The 17,040-nt window shown below is 42.9% G+C and overlaps 1 protein-coding gene across 3 annotated transcripts in view; it reads right to left on the reverse strand.

Moving 5' to 3' along the window:
• Positions 1-2,791: 2,791 nt before the first annotated feature.
• Positions 2,792-17,040, reverse strand: part of SYTL4 (synaptotagmin like 4) — a 57,065-nt gene continuing 42,816 nt past the window's right edge. The window contains exons 10-17 of one of the 3 annotated variants that reach the window (XM_054470930.2): positions 16,647-16,742; positions 15,359-15,537; positions 14,976-15,078; positions 14,286-14,447; positions 9,527-9,635; positions 7,611-7,710; positions 6,684-6,892; positions 2,792-4,462 (exon numbers count right to left, since the gene is read on the reverse strand). In XM_054470930.2, the coding sequence (XP_054326905.1) occupies positions 4,314-4,462; positions 6,684-6,892; positions 7,611-7,710; positions 9,527-9,635; positions 14,286-14,447; positions 14,976-15,078; positions 15,359-15,537; positions 16,647-16,742 (1,107 nt within the window). In that variant the 3' untranslated portion in view covers positions 2,792-4,313. Of the gene's footprint in view, positions 6,893-7,610; positions 7,711-9,526; positions 9,636-14,285; positions 14,448-14,975; positions 15,079-15,358; positions 15,538-16,646; positions 16,743-17,040 lie in introns of all 3 variants that reach the window. The other 2 variants (XM_063660330.1, XM_063660331.1) reach the window with 2 other exon arrangements.

A 17,040-nucleotide genomic window follows, 5' to 3' on the forward strand; every position in this document is an offset into this window, starting at 1 on the left:
CTGGGATTACAGGCGTGAGCCACCGCGCCCGGCCCAAAACATTCTTGAACTTGTTTGTCATTTCCCCTTCTAGGGCATTGGGCAGCAAATGTTATCTGAACCATTGCTTCACTGTTAGAAAAACCCTGCAGTGGGAGAGAGCTTGGTAAGATGTATCCAATCAGAGCAGAATGCTCTCTGGGGCCCTCCAGCTGGCTCACGGGCAAGAACCCCTTCTTCCTGAGGCCTCTCGTTTCTGTAGCAGAAGGCAAACAATTCTCTCCCTTCCTCAGAGGAGTCCCCAGCTTGTTACTTAGGAAACTTCAAAACCACCACTGCAGGTCGTAGGGAAAGAAAAGAAAAACAGACTCAGCCTCATGTATTAACTTCTTCAGATACTTGTCCCCTTTTGAGAGATGAGCACAGAGCAGGTAGGAGCTATAGCAGCACAAAATCAAGCCTTACCAGGCCTAAAATTCGAGGTGGAGCCACACACAGATCCCTGCTCTGACTGCAGTCCCTCTTAATGGTGTGCCAGTGTCTGAAAGAAAAGTGTTCTCTCCCTTGCTGCTGAGAACCTTCTTTCATGCAGTCATGGAACCCAGAGTCATAGCTAAGACTCCACAGCCTCTCTCCTTCAGCTTTACTCAGGGGGTCATCAGTGGATGACTTGAGGGGAGAAGGAAGCAGGCTGGGTGGGGAGGCAGAGCTCATAATGCTCAAGCACTATGTGCCAGGTGCTGTTCTAAACACTCTACTGATTGACTCTGAAGTCTTCACAAGAACCCTATGAGGCAGGTACTGTTATTAACCCTATTTTACAGATGAGGAAATTGAAGCTGAGTGAGATTAGGTAATTTGCCTAAGATCAGACAGCTAGTAAGTGGCAGAGTCAGGATTTCAACACCAGCAGCCTGGCTCTAGAGGCAATGTTCTTCTTAGACATTATGCCATCCTGACGCTACTTCTTTTCCTACTTTCCATTTAAAGACAACTGAAAGCTGTAAGCAAGGAGAAAGTTTCCATGCTCTATAATCCTACCCAGACACAAGGCTCAGAGTGGGCTCAGGAGGAAAGAGGGAATGAAAGGCTCTCAACCTGAGAAAATTCAGTCTTGAAAGCAGAGTGATGGGACATAAATCATGAGCCCAGAACAAATTGGGGGAGCAGTGAGTCAGAGAGAATCTCCTTCCACTGGGGTTTTAGTGGAAATCTCATTTTTTAAATGCAATATAAAAAATTAGGGAGTTGCTGGGTAGAATGGAACACAGAGCAAAAAGTTGGAGCAAAAAGGTCCCTTCTCCCTCTTCCCTCCAGGGAAATATGGGAACTGTGAGAGGCAGCAGGCAAGTTATGGGCAGAAGGCAGATACAATGATTCCACGTGGGAAATTTCTGGTCAGACTAGCTCTGTGGTTCCAAAGGCAAAGACTGCACCTTGGGCGAGATGAATGCCCTTCGTTGTCTTTATCACTAACACTTCAAGTGGGGCAAGCCAGGACATGCTAGCAAGTCAAAGGCCCAAACAGAGGAGGCCTACTACCCCCCCCGGCCCCCCCGAACAGAGCTCCACCTGGACCTGACTCAAGGAACATTTATATGCAAATGAGGAGCTTTTGTTTAATTTCATTTTGAATAGTCAAGTCAATCTTGCTTTCTTTAGGTAAAGTTTTACAGTAACCTCCTTTGTAGTTCTTTGAAGATGAGGATTTGAGAAATCCCAACTCCTAAAGTAGGGGAGAGACAGCAGCAGAATAAGGCCCACAGCCAGACCCAAAGGGGCTAGCCCAACCCCTGTATATATTGTACCTCTCTCTATGCCCACCTCTCCCCCACTTCTCCCCCCTGCACCACTCTCTCTTATCCTGCCTGTCCCTCTCCCCTGTTTCTCTGTCTCTCTCTCTTTCACATACACACACACTCACTCACAAGCAGTACAGTCCCTAAGTTGGCTAGGTAATATCCAAAGCATTCTGATTGTCCTACTTTTTGTAAACTGAACTTATTTAAGATATTTTAGAAGAGATGAGTCATGTCTTCCTTTGACTCTTCACCCATAACACACATAACCATTCTCACAGGAGGCCACATGGTGCAGTAGAGTCAGACTTTGGTTCAAAGCCCAACTCTGTCACGTGACAGTGGGCTTGAGTTTCCTCATCTGTAAAAAGGGAAGATATCCTACTTCATAAAGTGGTTGGAGAAATTAAAGAAATAGTATATGAAGCCTTGCACATAAAAAGCATTTTATATATATTAATGCCCTTTTGCACAAGAGGTCAAGAATTGCTTGGGTTCTACCTAGAAATCAAGAGCCTTATTTCTGAGCTGGGTTACTTGGCACCTGTGTTATTTCTCTCTCAAAACTACATAATGGTAGGAGGAGTAAAAGAAAAAGTCTCCGCCTCCCAGAGAAATTGAAGGATCCAGAAAGAAGTACTTATAGCAGGGAATGTCTTCCCTCACCTCCTGTATGAACATCTCTCTCCTTCCTCCAGTATAGGAGGGTCTACAAAGCTAAAGGAAGAGTTCCTTTGTTATGAGATAGAAAAGTGGTGCCACTTTTAAGATGATTTCTCAGTTCTCTCCTTAGATACCAAATACAAAGGACGAGGGATCAAGCTCAGCGAAGGTATCAGGCATTTAAGGTATCAGGCAGCAATGCGGGGAAAGGTGAATTTTCTTCAATCAGCATAGGATGGTTAGGGAAGAGCATTTATCACTTTGGTTCTTATCCTTCAAGCCAGGGGAAAAGCAACAGTGAGTTAGGATATCAGAGACAAAAGCATTTATAGAACTAACAAACGCAAACGTTTGACAAGTGAGAAAGCTTTATTAAAGCACACGTACATGTCAGGGGGGTGGGAAACAAAAGAGCAAGTTACAGCCCAGGATCCCAAGTTATGCCTTCCATTACAATTGCAATCCACACCAAATCAATCTTTGAAAACGTTCCTCCATTCGGTTCATACATACAATAGACAACATTGTAGCTGCCCTTAATCCAGTGTGCTTATAGGAAATCAGTTAGCAGCTGACTCTGTTGAAGGGGATTTCCTCTCTGCTATACACTCCTTCCACACACAACTTGGGGTAGAAACGCTTATGAGAATAGAAAGGTCAGTTTGGATCAATGAGTACCAGAAGATGAAACTTAGCTCACTAGACCCTTCTTTGAAAAGCCTCAACACACTACACCCATGTAATATGTAGGTCAAATTTAGGAAACAATAGCAAAAACAAGAACTGAAAGCTCATCAAGCAGGAAGTCAGAATAACAGGGAGACTCTGTCTACATTCCCTTAGAGCCCTTAACAGTCCCCAGCCTGGAGAAACACTGGGCCAATTGAGATAACACTTGGTTCTTCTGGTTGACACAGTGGTATGTAGACCATGCTCTGTTAGATAACACACCCCAGACGCAAACACTAAGACAGATGTGGTACATGAGGATGAATATATCTCATCTTTCATTCGAGAAATGAGGAGGTCTCTCTCCAATGACTGCAGTATCAGTTTAAAATGCAGAAAATTCAGCATGGGCTGTGAGACACTTTACCCTCAGTCACTCTGGTCCTCTGAGATCAGCTAGAAGCTGTCACTGGGCATCCTCATGATTTAGTCAAAATACATTATCTAATTAAAGTGCTTTTCGAAAGCAGCTCCATTATAAGAGTCCCCCAAAGGTCTAGTAAAGATACCTAGAACTGGAAAAAGCTTGGGAATTCTGTTAGCATTTCAAAGAAAAGCATTAGACCAAAGCAAGGTGGAAACTGCTTAAAAACTAGAAAAGTTAAATTTAAAAGCCAAGTTCCAGAAGTTTATCAAGGTAGAAAATAAGTTAAAAGCATAAATTGGAGAGGAGAAAGAAGAAGGAACTACTCACCTCTCCCCCACATTCCTGTCTTTACTAACCCAACCCTGCTTCCCAGAGCCTTAAAACCCAGACTGGTCCTAATGCCAAAGGTAGCCAGGGCTTCCTAGGGAAGTAGGAACAATGATAGCAAGACAGAAGATAAAAGGTTGTTTTAAAATAGCTGTTTTTAAGTTAAGTAAATCTTATAAAGACATAAGAAAAAATGGACTCTGAAAATATACTATACACAGAAACATTTTGAAGAAATGCTTATTCTTGAGACTGCTTTAAAAAGGAGAACAAGTCTGCATCACTCCAGCCAGCACAATGAGATTTGCAGAAAATACATGTTTGTACACAGACACACACACACACACACACACACACATACACATTAAATTATAAATCTTTGCTCTTGATTTCTTCACTTCCTCTGACTTGCCCTCGCCAGGGCTGGACCTGCAGAAGAGGACAGGGACTCATAAACCCAGCTTCTGCTTGGCCATTGAGGAACGGAGCTGCAGAGTCCCTTCTGCCCAAGACCCTGGGTACTGTCGCATCTTCTGCCACAGGCTCACTTCTTCCCCAGTCGAGTCCATCCAGTCCACCACTTCCCCATTACTGATCCCTGAGGAGAAACACCAGAGGAGGCTAAAGAGGGGCCCCATTCTCAGCCCACCAGGGAAGATGGGTTGTACAGCAAGATTAGCCACCCCATAACAGACAGTTTCCTATGAAGATGGGCTAATGGCCACAGCAGTCTGGGAAGTGCTCCCTCACCTGTACCTCCTGAGACTCTGTCAAGAGACTCTGGGTTGATGAAATCAGACTCCAAATGGCACGCAGTCACTAGAGACTTCTTATTCTGAGGCTGTTACAGAGTTCTAGTGCCTGACAACTCACGCCAGAGCTATTGCCAACTGTACTTAAAACATTTTTCTTTTATTATTATTATTAATTTGAGACGGAGCCTCGCTCTGTCGCCAGGCTGGAGTGCAGTGGCACAATCTTGGCTCACTGCAACCTCTGCCTCCTGGGTTCAAGCGATTCTCCCGCCTCAGCCTCGGGAGTAGCTGGGACTACAGGCCTGCGCCACCACGCCCAGCTAATTTTTTTGTATTTTTAGTAGAGACGGGGTTTCACCACGTTGGCCAGGATGGTCTCGATCTCTTGACCTGGTGATCCACCCGCCTAGCCTCCCAAAGTGCTGGGATTACAGGTGTGAGCCACCGCGCCTGGCCAACTTTTTTCTTTTAAAGCTAAATGCCTCTCCTCTAGCTGCAGACTCCAGGTCAGAAGTGAGGATCGTATGTGGCCCCATTCCTATTCTCTTGTATATTCATCCATTAATTCAGCAAACATTTATTGAGTGCCTACTGTGTGCCAGGTACTCTTCTAGGCTCTAGAGACACTTAGTAAACAAAGCAGAAAAAGTCTCTGTCCTCAGGCAACTTTCATTTGAATAGAGAAGACAGAAAATATACAAGCAAACCAGTAAGAGTATTTCAGATAGTGAGGTTAATATCATGATGTAAATAAACAGGGTGATGTGTAGTGCCTGACTCAGGAACTACTGTGCAGATGGAGTGGTCTGAGGACTCTCTGAGAAGGTGACATTTGAGCCAAGACCTGAAGGATAAGAAAGAACCAGACTTTCCATTCAGAGAAAACAATAATTGCAAAGGTTCTGAAGTGGGAGTGAGCTTGGTATATTTGGAGAGCAGAAAGTCATTGTGGTTGAAGCATAGTGAGCAAGGGGAAGAGTGATACAAGATGGATCAGAAAGGAATAGAGGACCCAGGTTACACAGGGGCCTGTAGGCATAGTAAGAACTTTGGATTGTTTTCTAAGCACAACAGAAAGCCACTGAGGGGTTTTAACAGGGGACTGACATGAATTGGCTTACATGTGTAAAAACATCAGTCTATATGCTTCATGTTAAATGTTCCGTGTGATTATTAATATATAAGTATATTAATATACAAGTGCAGAGACTAGGGAGAGGGCAAAGAAGAGGATCCGAGACTAAGCTCTGCCAAGCACCAACATTTAGAGTTTGGGTATAGAATGCAGCACCTACAAAGAAAACTGAGAAGGGGTGAGCAGTGACTTAAAAGGGAATCAGAATGCAGTGTCAATAGAAGTTCAGTGTTTCAAGCGAAGAGGAGTGATCTACCATGTTAAACAGTGCTGAAAATTCTAGTGAGATGAGAACAACACTTTGGCAAGAGCAACTGCTCAGCAGAGTGGTGGGACAAAAGCCAGATCACAGTGAAGGAGAGCTGAAGGAGAGGTGAGAAGTGGAGACAATTCTTTCTAAGAAACTAGAAGGGGAATGTGTAGTCAAGGAAAGGTTTGTTTTTGTTTCATAATATTGGAAATACCAGAGCATATCTGTATTCACCCCTGGTAGGTAGGGAGGATGAAACTGAGAGATGAAGATTATAGAAGTGAGGTCATCGAGAAGGGTGGGGGGAGGTAGCCCAGAGCACTTGGAGAGAGCTTGGCTTTTGCTAGCAATGACCCTTCTTTCATTATTAACAGCATGGAAGATGGAATGTATAGGTACATACATATAGGTAGGTTTGTAGATTTTTTTGGTGGGAAGATTATGGAGTTCCTGGCAATCAGGGTCACATTTATCTGTGCACGTATCAGTGCATGAGCTCAGCCTTCCCCTAGTCCTGGCACACAGTAGGCACTCAATAAGTATTGGCTGAATGTTAACTGAAAGGAAAGAAGACAACTGTCATCACAGAGGAGCTTTGTGTTCGGGGGGCGGGGGTGGTAATAGGAGTAAAATAGAGAAGAAGCCTTCAAACAAGTGAGGATGGGGGAGGGGATCTCACCAGTGCCAACACCCAGCCTGACCCCTCCCAGGAAGTCATTGCTGGCCAGGGGCTCCCGGTCCCACACAGTCAGTTCCAGGCACATATGTTGTAGATCTTCCAGCCTCACACCATTGTAGACAAATGTATGGTTGTAGTGAGGATTCAGGGTCTTCTTCATCACAGGAGTTTTACGTTTACTGGCCTTGTTCCTCATGGGAAGGAGGTATCTGGCAGAGGGCGGGGAGTAATCAACAGCCTACTCAAAGCGGACAGTTATCTCTCTAAATTCCCCTTTCCCCTACCACAGGCCTAGCCCAAGAAGATGAACCCACATCCAGATCCTACTACACACGCCCCTCCTTGAATCTGCTGAAGCAGAGTTCCCACTACCTCTACTAGATCATTCACCTGATTCAATTCCTTTAACCTAGAGAGAAAATGAATATAATAGTATTAGTGAGGCTATTCTGTGCTCCACTGAAACTGGGTTTTAAATATTGGGCTCTGTTTCTACTAGACAATTTATCTCTTTAAATAAAACCAATAGTAATATCTATAAGCTTAGCCAAACATGATTTCTAGATAAATTAAGTCAGTGGGTAATCTGTAATTTGGGGAAAGCTTAAAAATTGTGGGAAACAAAGCCCTGAGTTCCCAAATCTAGACAGTCAGAAGACACAGATTTTCACCCAGAATTAACTAATAACATGAGTCAGACAAAAGTCAGAACCTGTCTACAGCCCTCCTCTTTGGATTATCGACTCTACAGCCCAGACCAGTGCAAAGGTGGTGGAGGTTTTGCCATTACCTAATTTCAGGAACAAATTTGGTTGCCGGGAGTGGTAAGACACACTGGATAATATCCACAGAGAAAGTTAAATTGGGTTCTTCTCTTAGCTCTCTTGTTCTGAAACTGGTTAGTTTGGGGCTGGTCTAGGGACTCACCCCTTGACAAAGCTGTCTGAAGTCCCTCCTGCTTTGGCAGCCGTCAAGTTCTTGGCTTCTTTGATCCACACCTGGAGCTCTCCCCCTTCCCCACCTTTACCTGTAAGGGATGTCAGCCATAGCAAGTGAGACCCTTACACCTCTAGATTTATCTTGAGCTTTGTTCATGCAGCACTTTCCTTCCTTGCTCCTAAAGGCAGCGAGCTCCATAATAGAACTGTGCCTGTCCTGTCTCCTCAGTGCCTAGCACAGTGCCTGCCAGTAAGCAATAGGCGCTGTATTAATAACAACCACAAAATTAATAAATGCCTATTGAAAACTGGCTATGTGCCAGATACCATGTTAAGCATTTAATTCTCAAAACAACCCTAGGAGAGTCACACTATTTTTGTCCTCATTTTGTACATGAGAAAATTGAGGCTTAGAGACATAAAGTTGCCTGATATTTGTTCAATGATTCAAAAAAGAGGGAACTCCTCCATCTGAGTTCTTGATTCCACCGCTACTTCGCAGGACTCATCAGGCATCATCAATTTCAATCCCCACCTCCCAATTTAAATATCTTTTTCTCTACTTGTCCCTTCCCCTCAGTCTAAATATATACTAATCTCATCTCTTTGAGAAAGTACTTCTAAAAGAAAAGCTCCCTTTAACCTTATCTCTTCTTCAAGCTATTCTCCATGTCTCTACTTTCTTTCACCATCAATTATCCTGAGGAAAAAAAAAGTCCACACTTACCACCTCTACTTCTTTGCCCATTCACTCAGCCTAGTTTCTAGTGAAATCTGGTTTCTGCTTTCACTGATCCACTGAAAATGCAATCTAATGCTAATTGGCCATGTCTTCTCAGACCTCATCTGGTCTGACCTCCCTGTAGTATTTCAATACTGTTGATAACCTCCGCCCCTTCTTCTTGAAGCTCTCTCCTGGTAACCTTTTACTTCACTGGTGTTTCTTTCTCTCTTCATCCTTTAAAATGTTGCTATCTCTCTGGTTCTATACTTGCCTCTCTTCTCTAGTCATGCTACATACCCTCATTGGGGATTTCATTGATTCTCCCAAACCTTCTAGATGTGACTCTGCCAAAGGTATATTTTTTCAAAGAACTTAGGCTACACATTGCCAAGGGATCAAGTGAAACTCTTTATCATTAAGTTCAAGGCCCTCTTCAGTCAGGCTCCTACCTCATGTCCAACTCCAGCCCCACACCCACATCTAGTGTACCAAAACTCCAGTCCCACTAAAATAAGGGACACACTCACATACAACCCCACATTTACCATGCCTCTTTAAAACCTTTGCGCATGTTATCCCCTCTTCTGAAAATGCTCTTCTCTCCTCATCCTGCTCCTTTTCTGTCTGGTAAAGTTTTAAGATCCAGTTTTAATGTTACTTCTTCAAAGCTCTCCCAAATGTAACCAGACATAATTCACCACTCCTATATCTGTGTCCTTTTAGCACATGACTGTCTTTCTTGCAAAAACTTAAGCTCCTCAAGGGAAAGCACATATGTTTCACTCATCCACACAACCGTAGTCACTAACACAGTGGCTGGCATGTTGAATTACTCTTCCCCAGCTTTCAACTTCCTGTCCTTCATACTTTACCACCTCTCCCAGCCACCCTTCTCAGCCCCAAAGTTTCTGTTCTCTTCTGCCCTCTTAGTAGCTTGCCACAGCTGGACCAAGACCAAGTCCATTTAATAGCCTAAAAAAAGAAAAGAATGCCAACCCTAAGGCATTCCCTTCTGGTTGAAAAAACGCAGAGAGGCTTCCTTAGTAAAGGAATCTCCCTAGCAGATCCAGGGAGCATCCCAATTTGGTCTCTCCAACAGTGCTAGCCAGTAGCCAGCACCGGCCTTGCACAGATCCTGTGCAGAAGACTAAGCTACATCCAGGACCCCAAAGAAAACTCACTCTTTTTCCGGTCACCTCCAACAGGGGGTTTGGAGGCTGGGATGTATTTCAATGAAACCACCAACTCGCCTTTGTGTGATGGCAAGCCAGTCAGGGACTCAGCACTGATCTGAAACACAGGGAAACCCAACAGGTCAAGCTGGGTTTCTCAGGAATTGTTGGGACTTCTCCCTGAGAAAATTCTAAAATTACCCCCCAAGAACAGCATCAGGGCAAAAGAGGATCCTTCTTCGTATGAATATAATCCACGGTCCCTACGCCATGGCAGCCACAGGTTTCTATGGCAGTTTCTTTAGAAGGAAATAGGGCAGAACCAACAAAGAGTCTTCTGCAATACCCACTATTATGCCACTTTGGGGGCATAGTTACTAGATTCCAAATACTCTCAAAGATCTTCAAGCAAGGTTGCCATACAAACTCACGAAGGACTGACAGCATGACAGAGAATCTTGCTACCAGCATTGTTAGTAATAGCCAAAAAGTGGAAATGACCTAAATGTCAATCACTATAGAAAGAGTTAAATGAATAATTGTAGTGTCCTTGTATGGCATATGGCATGCAGTCATCACAAAAGAATGCAGTGAATCTGTACATGCTGACATGGAAAGATATCCAAGACATAGGGTTAAGTCAACAAAGCAAGATGCAGAAAAATGTTCCACTTATATTAAAATATATTCATAGTTGTACATGTGAATATAAATGTATGTAAATAACGATTACCATTATCACTTATGTTAGCCCTTACTTATGTGCTAGGCACTGTTATAAGTACTTTAGGTGTATCATTTTGTTTGATGACTGTCTCTATGAGATAGGTACTATTATCCCCATTTTACAACTGATGGAAGAGAGGAACAGAGAAGCTAAGTAACTTGCCCAAGGTCACACAGTTAGTAATTGGCAGAGCTAGGATTCAAATTCAGACAGACTGGTTCCAGAGCCCACGCTTTTAAACATTATACTACACTGCATAGAAAAACCCAGGATACGAACAAACTTATCCTCCTTTCCTCTAGGGAGGGGAACAGAATAGGGAAATGAAAGACAACTTTCCCTTTTTTACTCTATATTAACATTTAGTGTCTTTTTAATGAGAATAGTATATATATATCATTTGTATGGTTTTTAAAAATACAAAGTATTTTTACAAGGTATTTTTAAAAAGAGGGTTTGCGGGGAAAAAAAAAGAGGGCTTTCAGTCAGGCGCAGTGGCTCACATTTGTAATCCCAGCATTTTGGGAGGCTGAGGTGGGCAAATGCTTGAGTCCAGGAGTTCGAGACCAGTCTGGGCAACATAGCAAAACCTTGTCTCTACAAAAACAAAAATCAGCTGATGGGGTGGTGTGGGCCTATAATCCCAGTTACTTGGGAGGCTGAGGCATGAGAATCACTTGAACCCAGAAGGCGCAGGTTGCAGTGAGCCAAGATCGCACCACCGCACTCCAGCCTGGGTGACAGAACCAGACCCTGTCCCTCTCCCCAAAAAAAAGAAAAAAGGAGGGCTTCCAAAGATTTGAGGGCTAGGTGAAACTCCGTTACATGAATTTGGATATGCCACAATTATAAATTTTGCATTTATTTATCTTTGATCAATGTCTGTCTCTACCACTACAGTCGAAGTGCCAAGAGACAGAAATCAAGCCTATTTTTGTTCATCCTAGTATGCCCAACATTTAGCAAAGTATCTGGCACATAGTAGGTGCTCCACAAATATTTACTGAATGAATGTAAGAGTGAACGAATGAATGTCTGGGATGAGCAGCAGGTGGCCTATTGTCTTTGGCTTTGATTGGCAGAACTGCTTCACTCTATTGGCTCTCTCGGCATGACTTTGTTCCTTGTGCTTTAGTATCCAGAGCATGAGCTGGTGCAGACTAGAGGTGCCCTTTCACCTGCCTGTATTTTTTTTTTTTTTTTTTTTGAGACAGGGTTTCACTCCCAGAGCCCAGGCAGGCTAGAATGCAATGGCACGATCTCGGCTCACTGCAACCTCTTCCTCCCAAGCTCAAGTGATTCTCCAGCGTCAGCCTCCCAAGTAGCTGGGACTACAGGCGCACACCACCACACCCAGCTAATTTTTGTAGAGGTGGGGTTTTGCCATGTTGCCCAGGCTGGTCCGGAACTCCTGAGCTGAAGCGATCCGCCCACCTCAGCCTCCCAAAGTGCTGGGATTATAAGCAGGAGCCACTGCACTTGGCCTTGCCTGTGTTAATTGGGGTTCCTCTAACTTAGGTCCTTACCAATGATAGGAAGGCATAATCCCCATAGGTTTGGATCAACATACCACATACCCAGAACACACAGTTTAATATATGTGAGAGAAACAAAAGAATCAGGAGGTAGATGCAGGCAAGGGAAAACTGAATAGGAGCAAATGGATTGCTAGGGAAAAAACAAAAACAAAACCAGAAACAACAAATGTAGAAGTTAAAATTGATATATAATATGGGAATGGTCTTTCTGTTGTTTATAAAATGTCTACACAATTTATTAATTTCTAGAAAATTATTTTTTAGGAAAGTTCTGTGAACTTCAGTGGACTCTTAAAAATTGGAGTTTAGCATTAGCTAGAAACTGGCATATTTGTTTTAGTAGCACATTTTTATTCTGGCTCCAAATATTTACAAAGAGCAAAGACCTCCATGTTAATGTGGTTTCTTCTCTTTATATAAAACGGTTTTATTGGCAGTAGTTCATGATGTTTACAGTGACATTTCCAATATAATTATATTGACCGTAGAGAATAACTTGGGTGCCAAATGGTTAAGAAATTCTAAATTTGTAATAATATGTTATACTTTGGTAATAATTTCTTTCCTGTCTTTTTATTGATATATAATATTTGTATATATTTATGGGGTACATGTGATATTTTGTTACATCCATTATTTTGAACATTTATCATTTTTTTGCACTGGAAACATTTCAAATCTTCTAGCTATTTTGAAATACACATATTTTTGTTGACTATAGTCATCCTACTGTGCTATTGAACAAATTCCTGTTTTTATTAGTATTTAAAGGGACAAATTTAATGTTGTCACTATTTTTTTTGCAAGGGCAACAGCTATCAAAATATTGGATGTATATTTCCTTTCACTCAGCAATTCCACCAACAGGAATTTCTCTGACAGTTACAGTCATAGAAGAAGACCAAGATATATTACAGCATAGTTTTAAGAGCAAAAAAGAATTCAAACAACTTAAATGCCTATTAGTGGGGGAATGGCAAATAAATTATAATACAGGCACATGAAAAAATACTATGCAGCAGCAATTAAAATGAGATAGATCTGTAAGTGATGGCACAAAAGGATGCCCATGATAAATGAAAAAAAAAAATGTGTACAATGAGGTCCATGTGAACCCATTTGTGTAAAAAAAGAAAAAAATACATATAAATACATGGATGCATATCTGTGCTGCTTAATACAAAATTTCTTTCTTTCTTTTTTTTTTTTTTTTTTTTTTTTGAGACAGAGTTTCGCTCTTTTGCCCAGGCTGGAGTGCAAAGGTGCAATCTCAGCTCACTGCAACCTCCGCCTCATGGGTTCAAGCGATTCTCCTGCCTCAGCCTCCCAAGTAGCTGGGATTACAGGCTTGTGCCACCATGCCCAGCTAATTTTTTTTTGTATTTAGTAGAGATGGGGTTTCACCATGTTGGTCAGGCTGCTCTCGAACTCCTGACCTCAGGTGATCCGCCTGCCTCTGCCTCCCAATGTGCTGGGATTACAGGCATGAGCCACCACACCTAGCCATAAAAAATTTCTAGAAGGATACACAAGTAGTGTTACCCTGGTTATTTCTAAGGAATGGAACCTACTTCCCTTTTAATGTACTTTATGTTGTTTTAATTTTGAATCATGTGTACGTAAGTCCATTTTTGCTTAATTTTCTTAATATGGTAAAAAGTTCAAATGCTTAAAAAGGGGATATAGAGAAAACTAAATATTCCTTCTACCTCAGTCTCCATTCCTAGAGGCAGCCACCATGACTAGTTTCTCATCTAACTTCCCAAAGATAGTCTATGGACCATGTAAAACCATCCCACATTTAAAACGCTAGTGTAAAAAAAATTAAAGATGAATTTTGTCATTTCATTGTATAGTTCTGATAATCAAGAAGTTGCTGAATAAGTCCTCTGTTTTAGCTATTTCTTCTTAGCCAGATGATTTCCCTACATTATTTTGTAAGTTAAGTGACTCATCTAGTTGGCAAGTGACAGAACCAGGATTCCAATACAGGTCTGCACTCAGATCCCAGGCATGATTATGCCATACTGCTACACTGTGGCCCGAGGTGCCATCTCCAAAGTAATATTTCCCTGGCCTCTGTAACCAAGAGCATAGCAATTGGAGCTCCATGAATTGCTTTACTTCCCACTTGGAAGTAAAGCAGTGGCTTGACAAAAGGGTACAGATTAGGATACACACAGAAGGTTAGCTCGGAGAAGAGGTGCGAGTTAGGATGTTAGGATACACCCAGATTCTGGAAGGTTAGGAGACAAAGTTTGGTACACATACGAAAATTTTTTCAAAGCAAAACCATGGCTTCATACTTTGCCTGGTTTACACAGAACTCACACTTGATACACAAATGCCTCTGAAATTGCTGTCAAACTCAGAAACACCAGCAGGGGGCACTAGAACTCCAGAGAAGACTACATTCAAAGACGCTACCAACATAGACCAGCAGAGGCTACTGCGGACAATTCTACCTCAGATCCAAACTGCAGGAGTTGTTAAAGCAGACTACCTTTCCATGTAAAGGGAGGCAATGATCCAGTTTCTTATCAAGCTTCCAGGAATCCATCTGGATCTCTGCCTCTCCAAGGAAAGTGTTTCTGCCAAAACGGCCATGATGCCAAACTGAGAACTGCAGGGTCCTCTGGGCCAGCAGAGATTCTGGGATCTCATACTGTGAAGGGAAAGTAAAAGCCCAAGATGATTAGTTAAGGGTAATTCTTCAGACACGATTATTCCAAAACCTGAGCAACCATTCCTGAAGTCACTAGTCCTGAATACCAAATTACTTTATGTTCCCTGAGCACTTTGAGTTTCCTCACTCAAAGCCTCAACTTAACCCGTTTTATAAAAACCTACCATATTCCATAGGAGGACCTGGAAAATTCATTTTTTCTTAAGTGGATGAGATAACACTGGATTGTCCAAAAAGAACTGCCAAGGAGACTCCTTATCTCAAATGTCTTTTTTTACATGAGATTTGTGGCCATGTGAATCTCCAACTTCACAACAATCCAGGAAAGGCAGATCACCTTTGTTCTCTTCAATGGGAGATCAGGATGTGAACAGATACCCAATGTAACCTCAGACACAGACATGGCCCACTGAAGCCCGTGTCACCTGGCCATGTTGCAGAGGAACAGCTACAGCTTAGGGCACAAGACAGAACAAGTTCTCCTACCCTTGGGGTCTAGATACTTACCCTGAGCGTCTCATCATATAGTGGATTAATAGTGTCCCGCTTGATGCTGGTTTTTCTTTTTCCTTGGCGGGACTTGTCAGGCAGAAGGTAAGTCTTCACATATCTAGAAACCAAAGAGAGCACTGAGTAATTTGCTGGCCTTTCTCAAGCCTGCTTTTCACTTTCCTCCTCTCCATATAAATATGCCATGGTGACATGTGATGTCAAAAATGCCACCTCAAGCCCTCTTAGACATTCTTGCTTTTTCCCAATCCTGGTTCTTTTCCTACATTACACCTCCCTGCTCCCCCAGAAATGGATAAGCTCTGTTCAAGAGTGCCCGGACAGATGCCGGGGCCTGGTCTCTGGTCTCAGAGCATCAGTCAGGTTCCAGAAGCACTCACGGGTTAGAGCGCTTCTTGGCTTCATCAGCATAGGCCAGCTGATGGCAGTCCTTCACATGGATAACCAGACTCTGGGTTTGCTGCTCATACTTCAGGGAAAAGGCAATCCTGCCAGTCACAAAGATGTTCCCGAAATCACCAGCTTCACTGTAGATGCTCATCATGCTGCCGATTGTACTCTGAAGATAAAGCACCCACGAACATCTGGGGAAGGCACACTCCCCCACCCGCATTGCTCACATCTTCCCTCATGATAAAACCACAGTCACTGAACAGAAGTTTCAGAAGCCCCTGCAATAAGCCAGTGCTGCTGACATTCCTTGACCCAGAGGGTAAGAGAGAACTACCAGCACTCAAAATTGTTCAGGTGAATGAATCAGCTCATGGCTCACCTAGCCTCTTAGCTTCTCTTCCTCTCCTCTTTTTACAAATTTTAGTGTTCATTTTCACCTGCCCCAGGAGGTGGGCAGGGAGCAGAGGCAAGGTGCAGGTAAGTCCATCTGGGGAATGTGTTATATACACTAAAACACTGGCTAGAAGGGGGTTAGTCACTAACTAAAACAAGGTGCCTTAATTATCTGTGGGTTTCTCTTATCCACCTTATGTCTTATCAGGGCCTATAGAGAAAAGAGATTTGGCCAGAACTGGGAGTGAGTGGGAGGGAGGAAACCCCACCAGAAGTGAAAAGGCACCTTCCTCTCTGGTAGTAATCGGTCATGTGAGCTGACATTCTCTTCCTGTGTGTGAGTGTGAACAAATTCTGTTCACCCTTGTTCCTGTTTCCTTAAATATCAATCTTCATGCTTATGACAGAACCAGGCCCTGATTCTTAAATGTTCCCTTTAAATTCATTATCCTGACTGGTATTATTGCTTGTTAACCATACCCTGATGTCTATTAACCCTGCCAGAGCCCCTCTCATGACACTCACTTTCTTTTAATGTGGAGAATTTGGAATGGACTATGATGAAGAAATCTGATCTTGCTCACTTCATAGCCTGGGTACCCCTTTAGAGGATAAGTTAAGGTTATTGTTCACAAAGCTGTGATGAAAAATGTCCCCAGCCTTATCTAATGTAATAATCTCCAGGTGGGGGCTCAGGAAGTCACCTAGATGTACACTAAGCACCTATAGTCTAAATTGAGGATAGGAACAAACAAATGATCTTACTTACCTGAAAAGAGTGACTAGGATGGTTTCCCCAGGTCCCGAGTCTGCTCTAGGGAGGTGCTTCTTTTCTTCCTAGTACCCCAACATGCCTGTAACCACAGATCTAATAGAACTTACCATGGAGGAGCCACTTTGCATGCTGCTTCTGGCTAGCTTCTGGCGATGTAACTTCACTAGGTGGTCAATGTCTTCTTCTTCTTCTTCTTCCTCTTCCTGGAACAATAAATATAAATTCAGAGTTAATAAAAGAAAGACTTTTCTTTAGCTTCAAAGACTAATATCTTTCCTTTAAAGCTCCAAGTTGCCATGTGTATGTGTACGCACACATACTTTTTTTTTTTTTTTTTGAGACGGAGTCTCACTCTTCTTGCCCAGGCTGGAGTGCAATGGCGCGATCTCAGCTCACCGCAACCTCCGCCTCCTGGGTTCAAGCAATTCTCCTGCTTCAGCCTCCAGAGTAGCTGGGATTACAGGCACCCGCCACCACACCCGGCTAATATTTGTATTTTTA

This window comes from Pongo pygmaeus, chromosome X (assembly GCF_028885625.2).
Source record: "Pongo pygmaeus isolate AG05252 chromosome X, NHGRI_mPonPyg2-v2.0_pri, whole genome shotgun sequence".
Classification (NCBI taxonomy): Eukaryota; Metazoa; Chordata; class Mammalia; order Primates; family Hominidae; genus Pongo; species Pongo pygmaeus.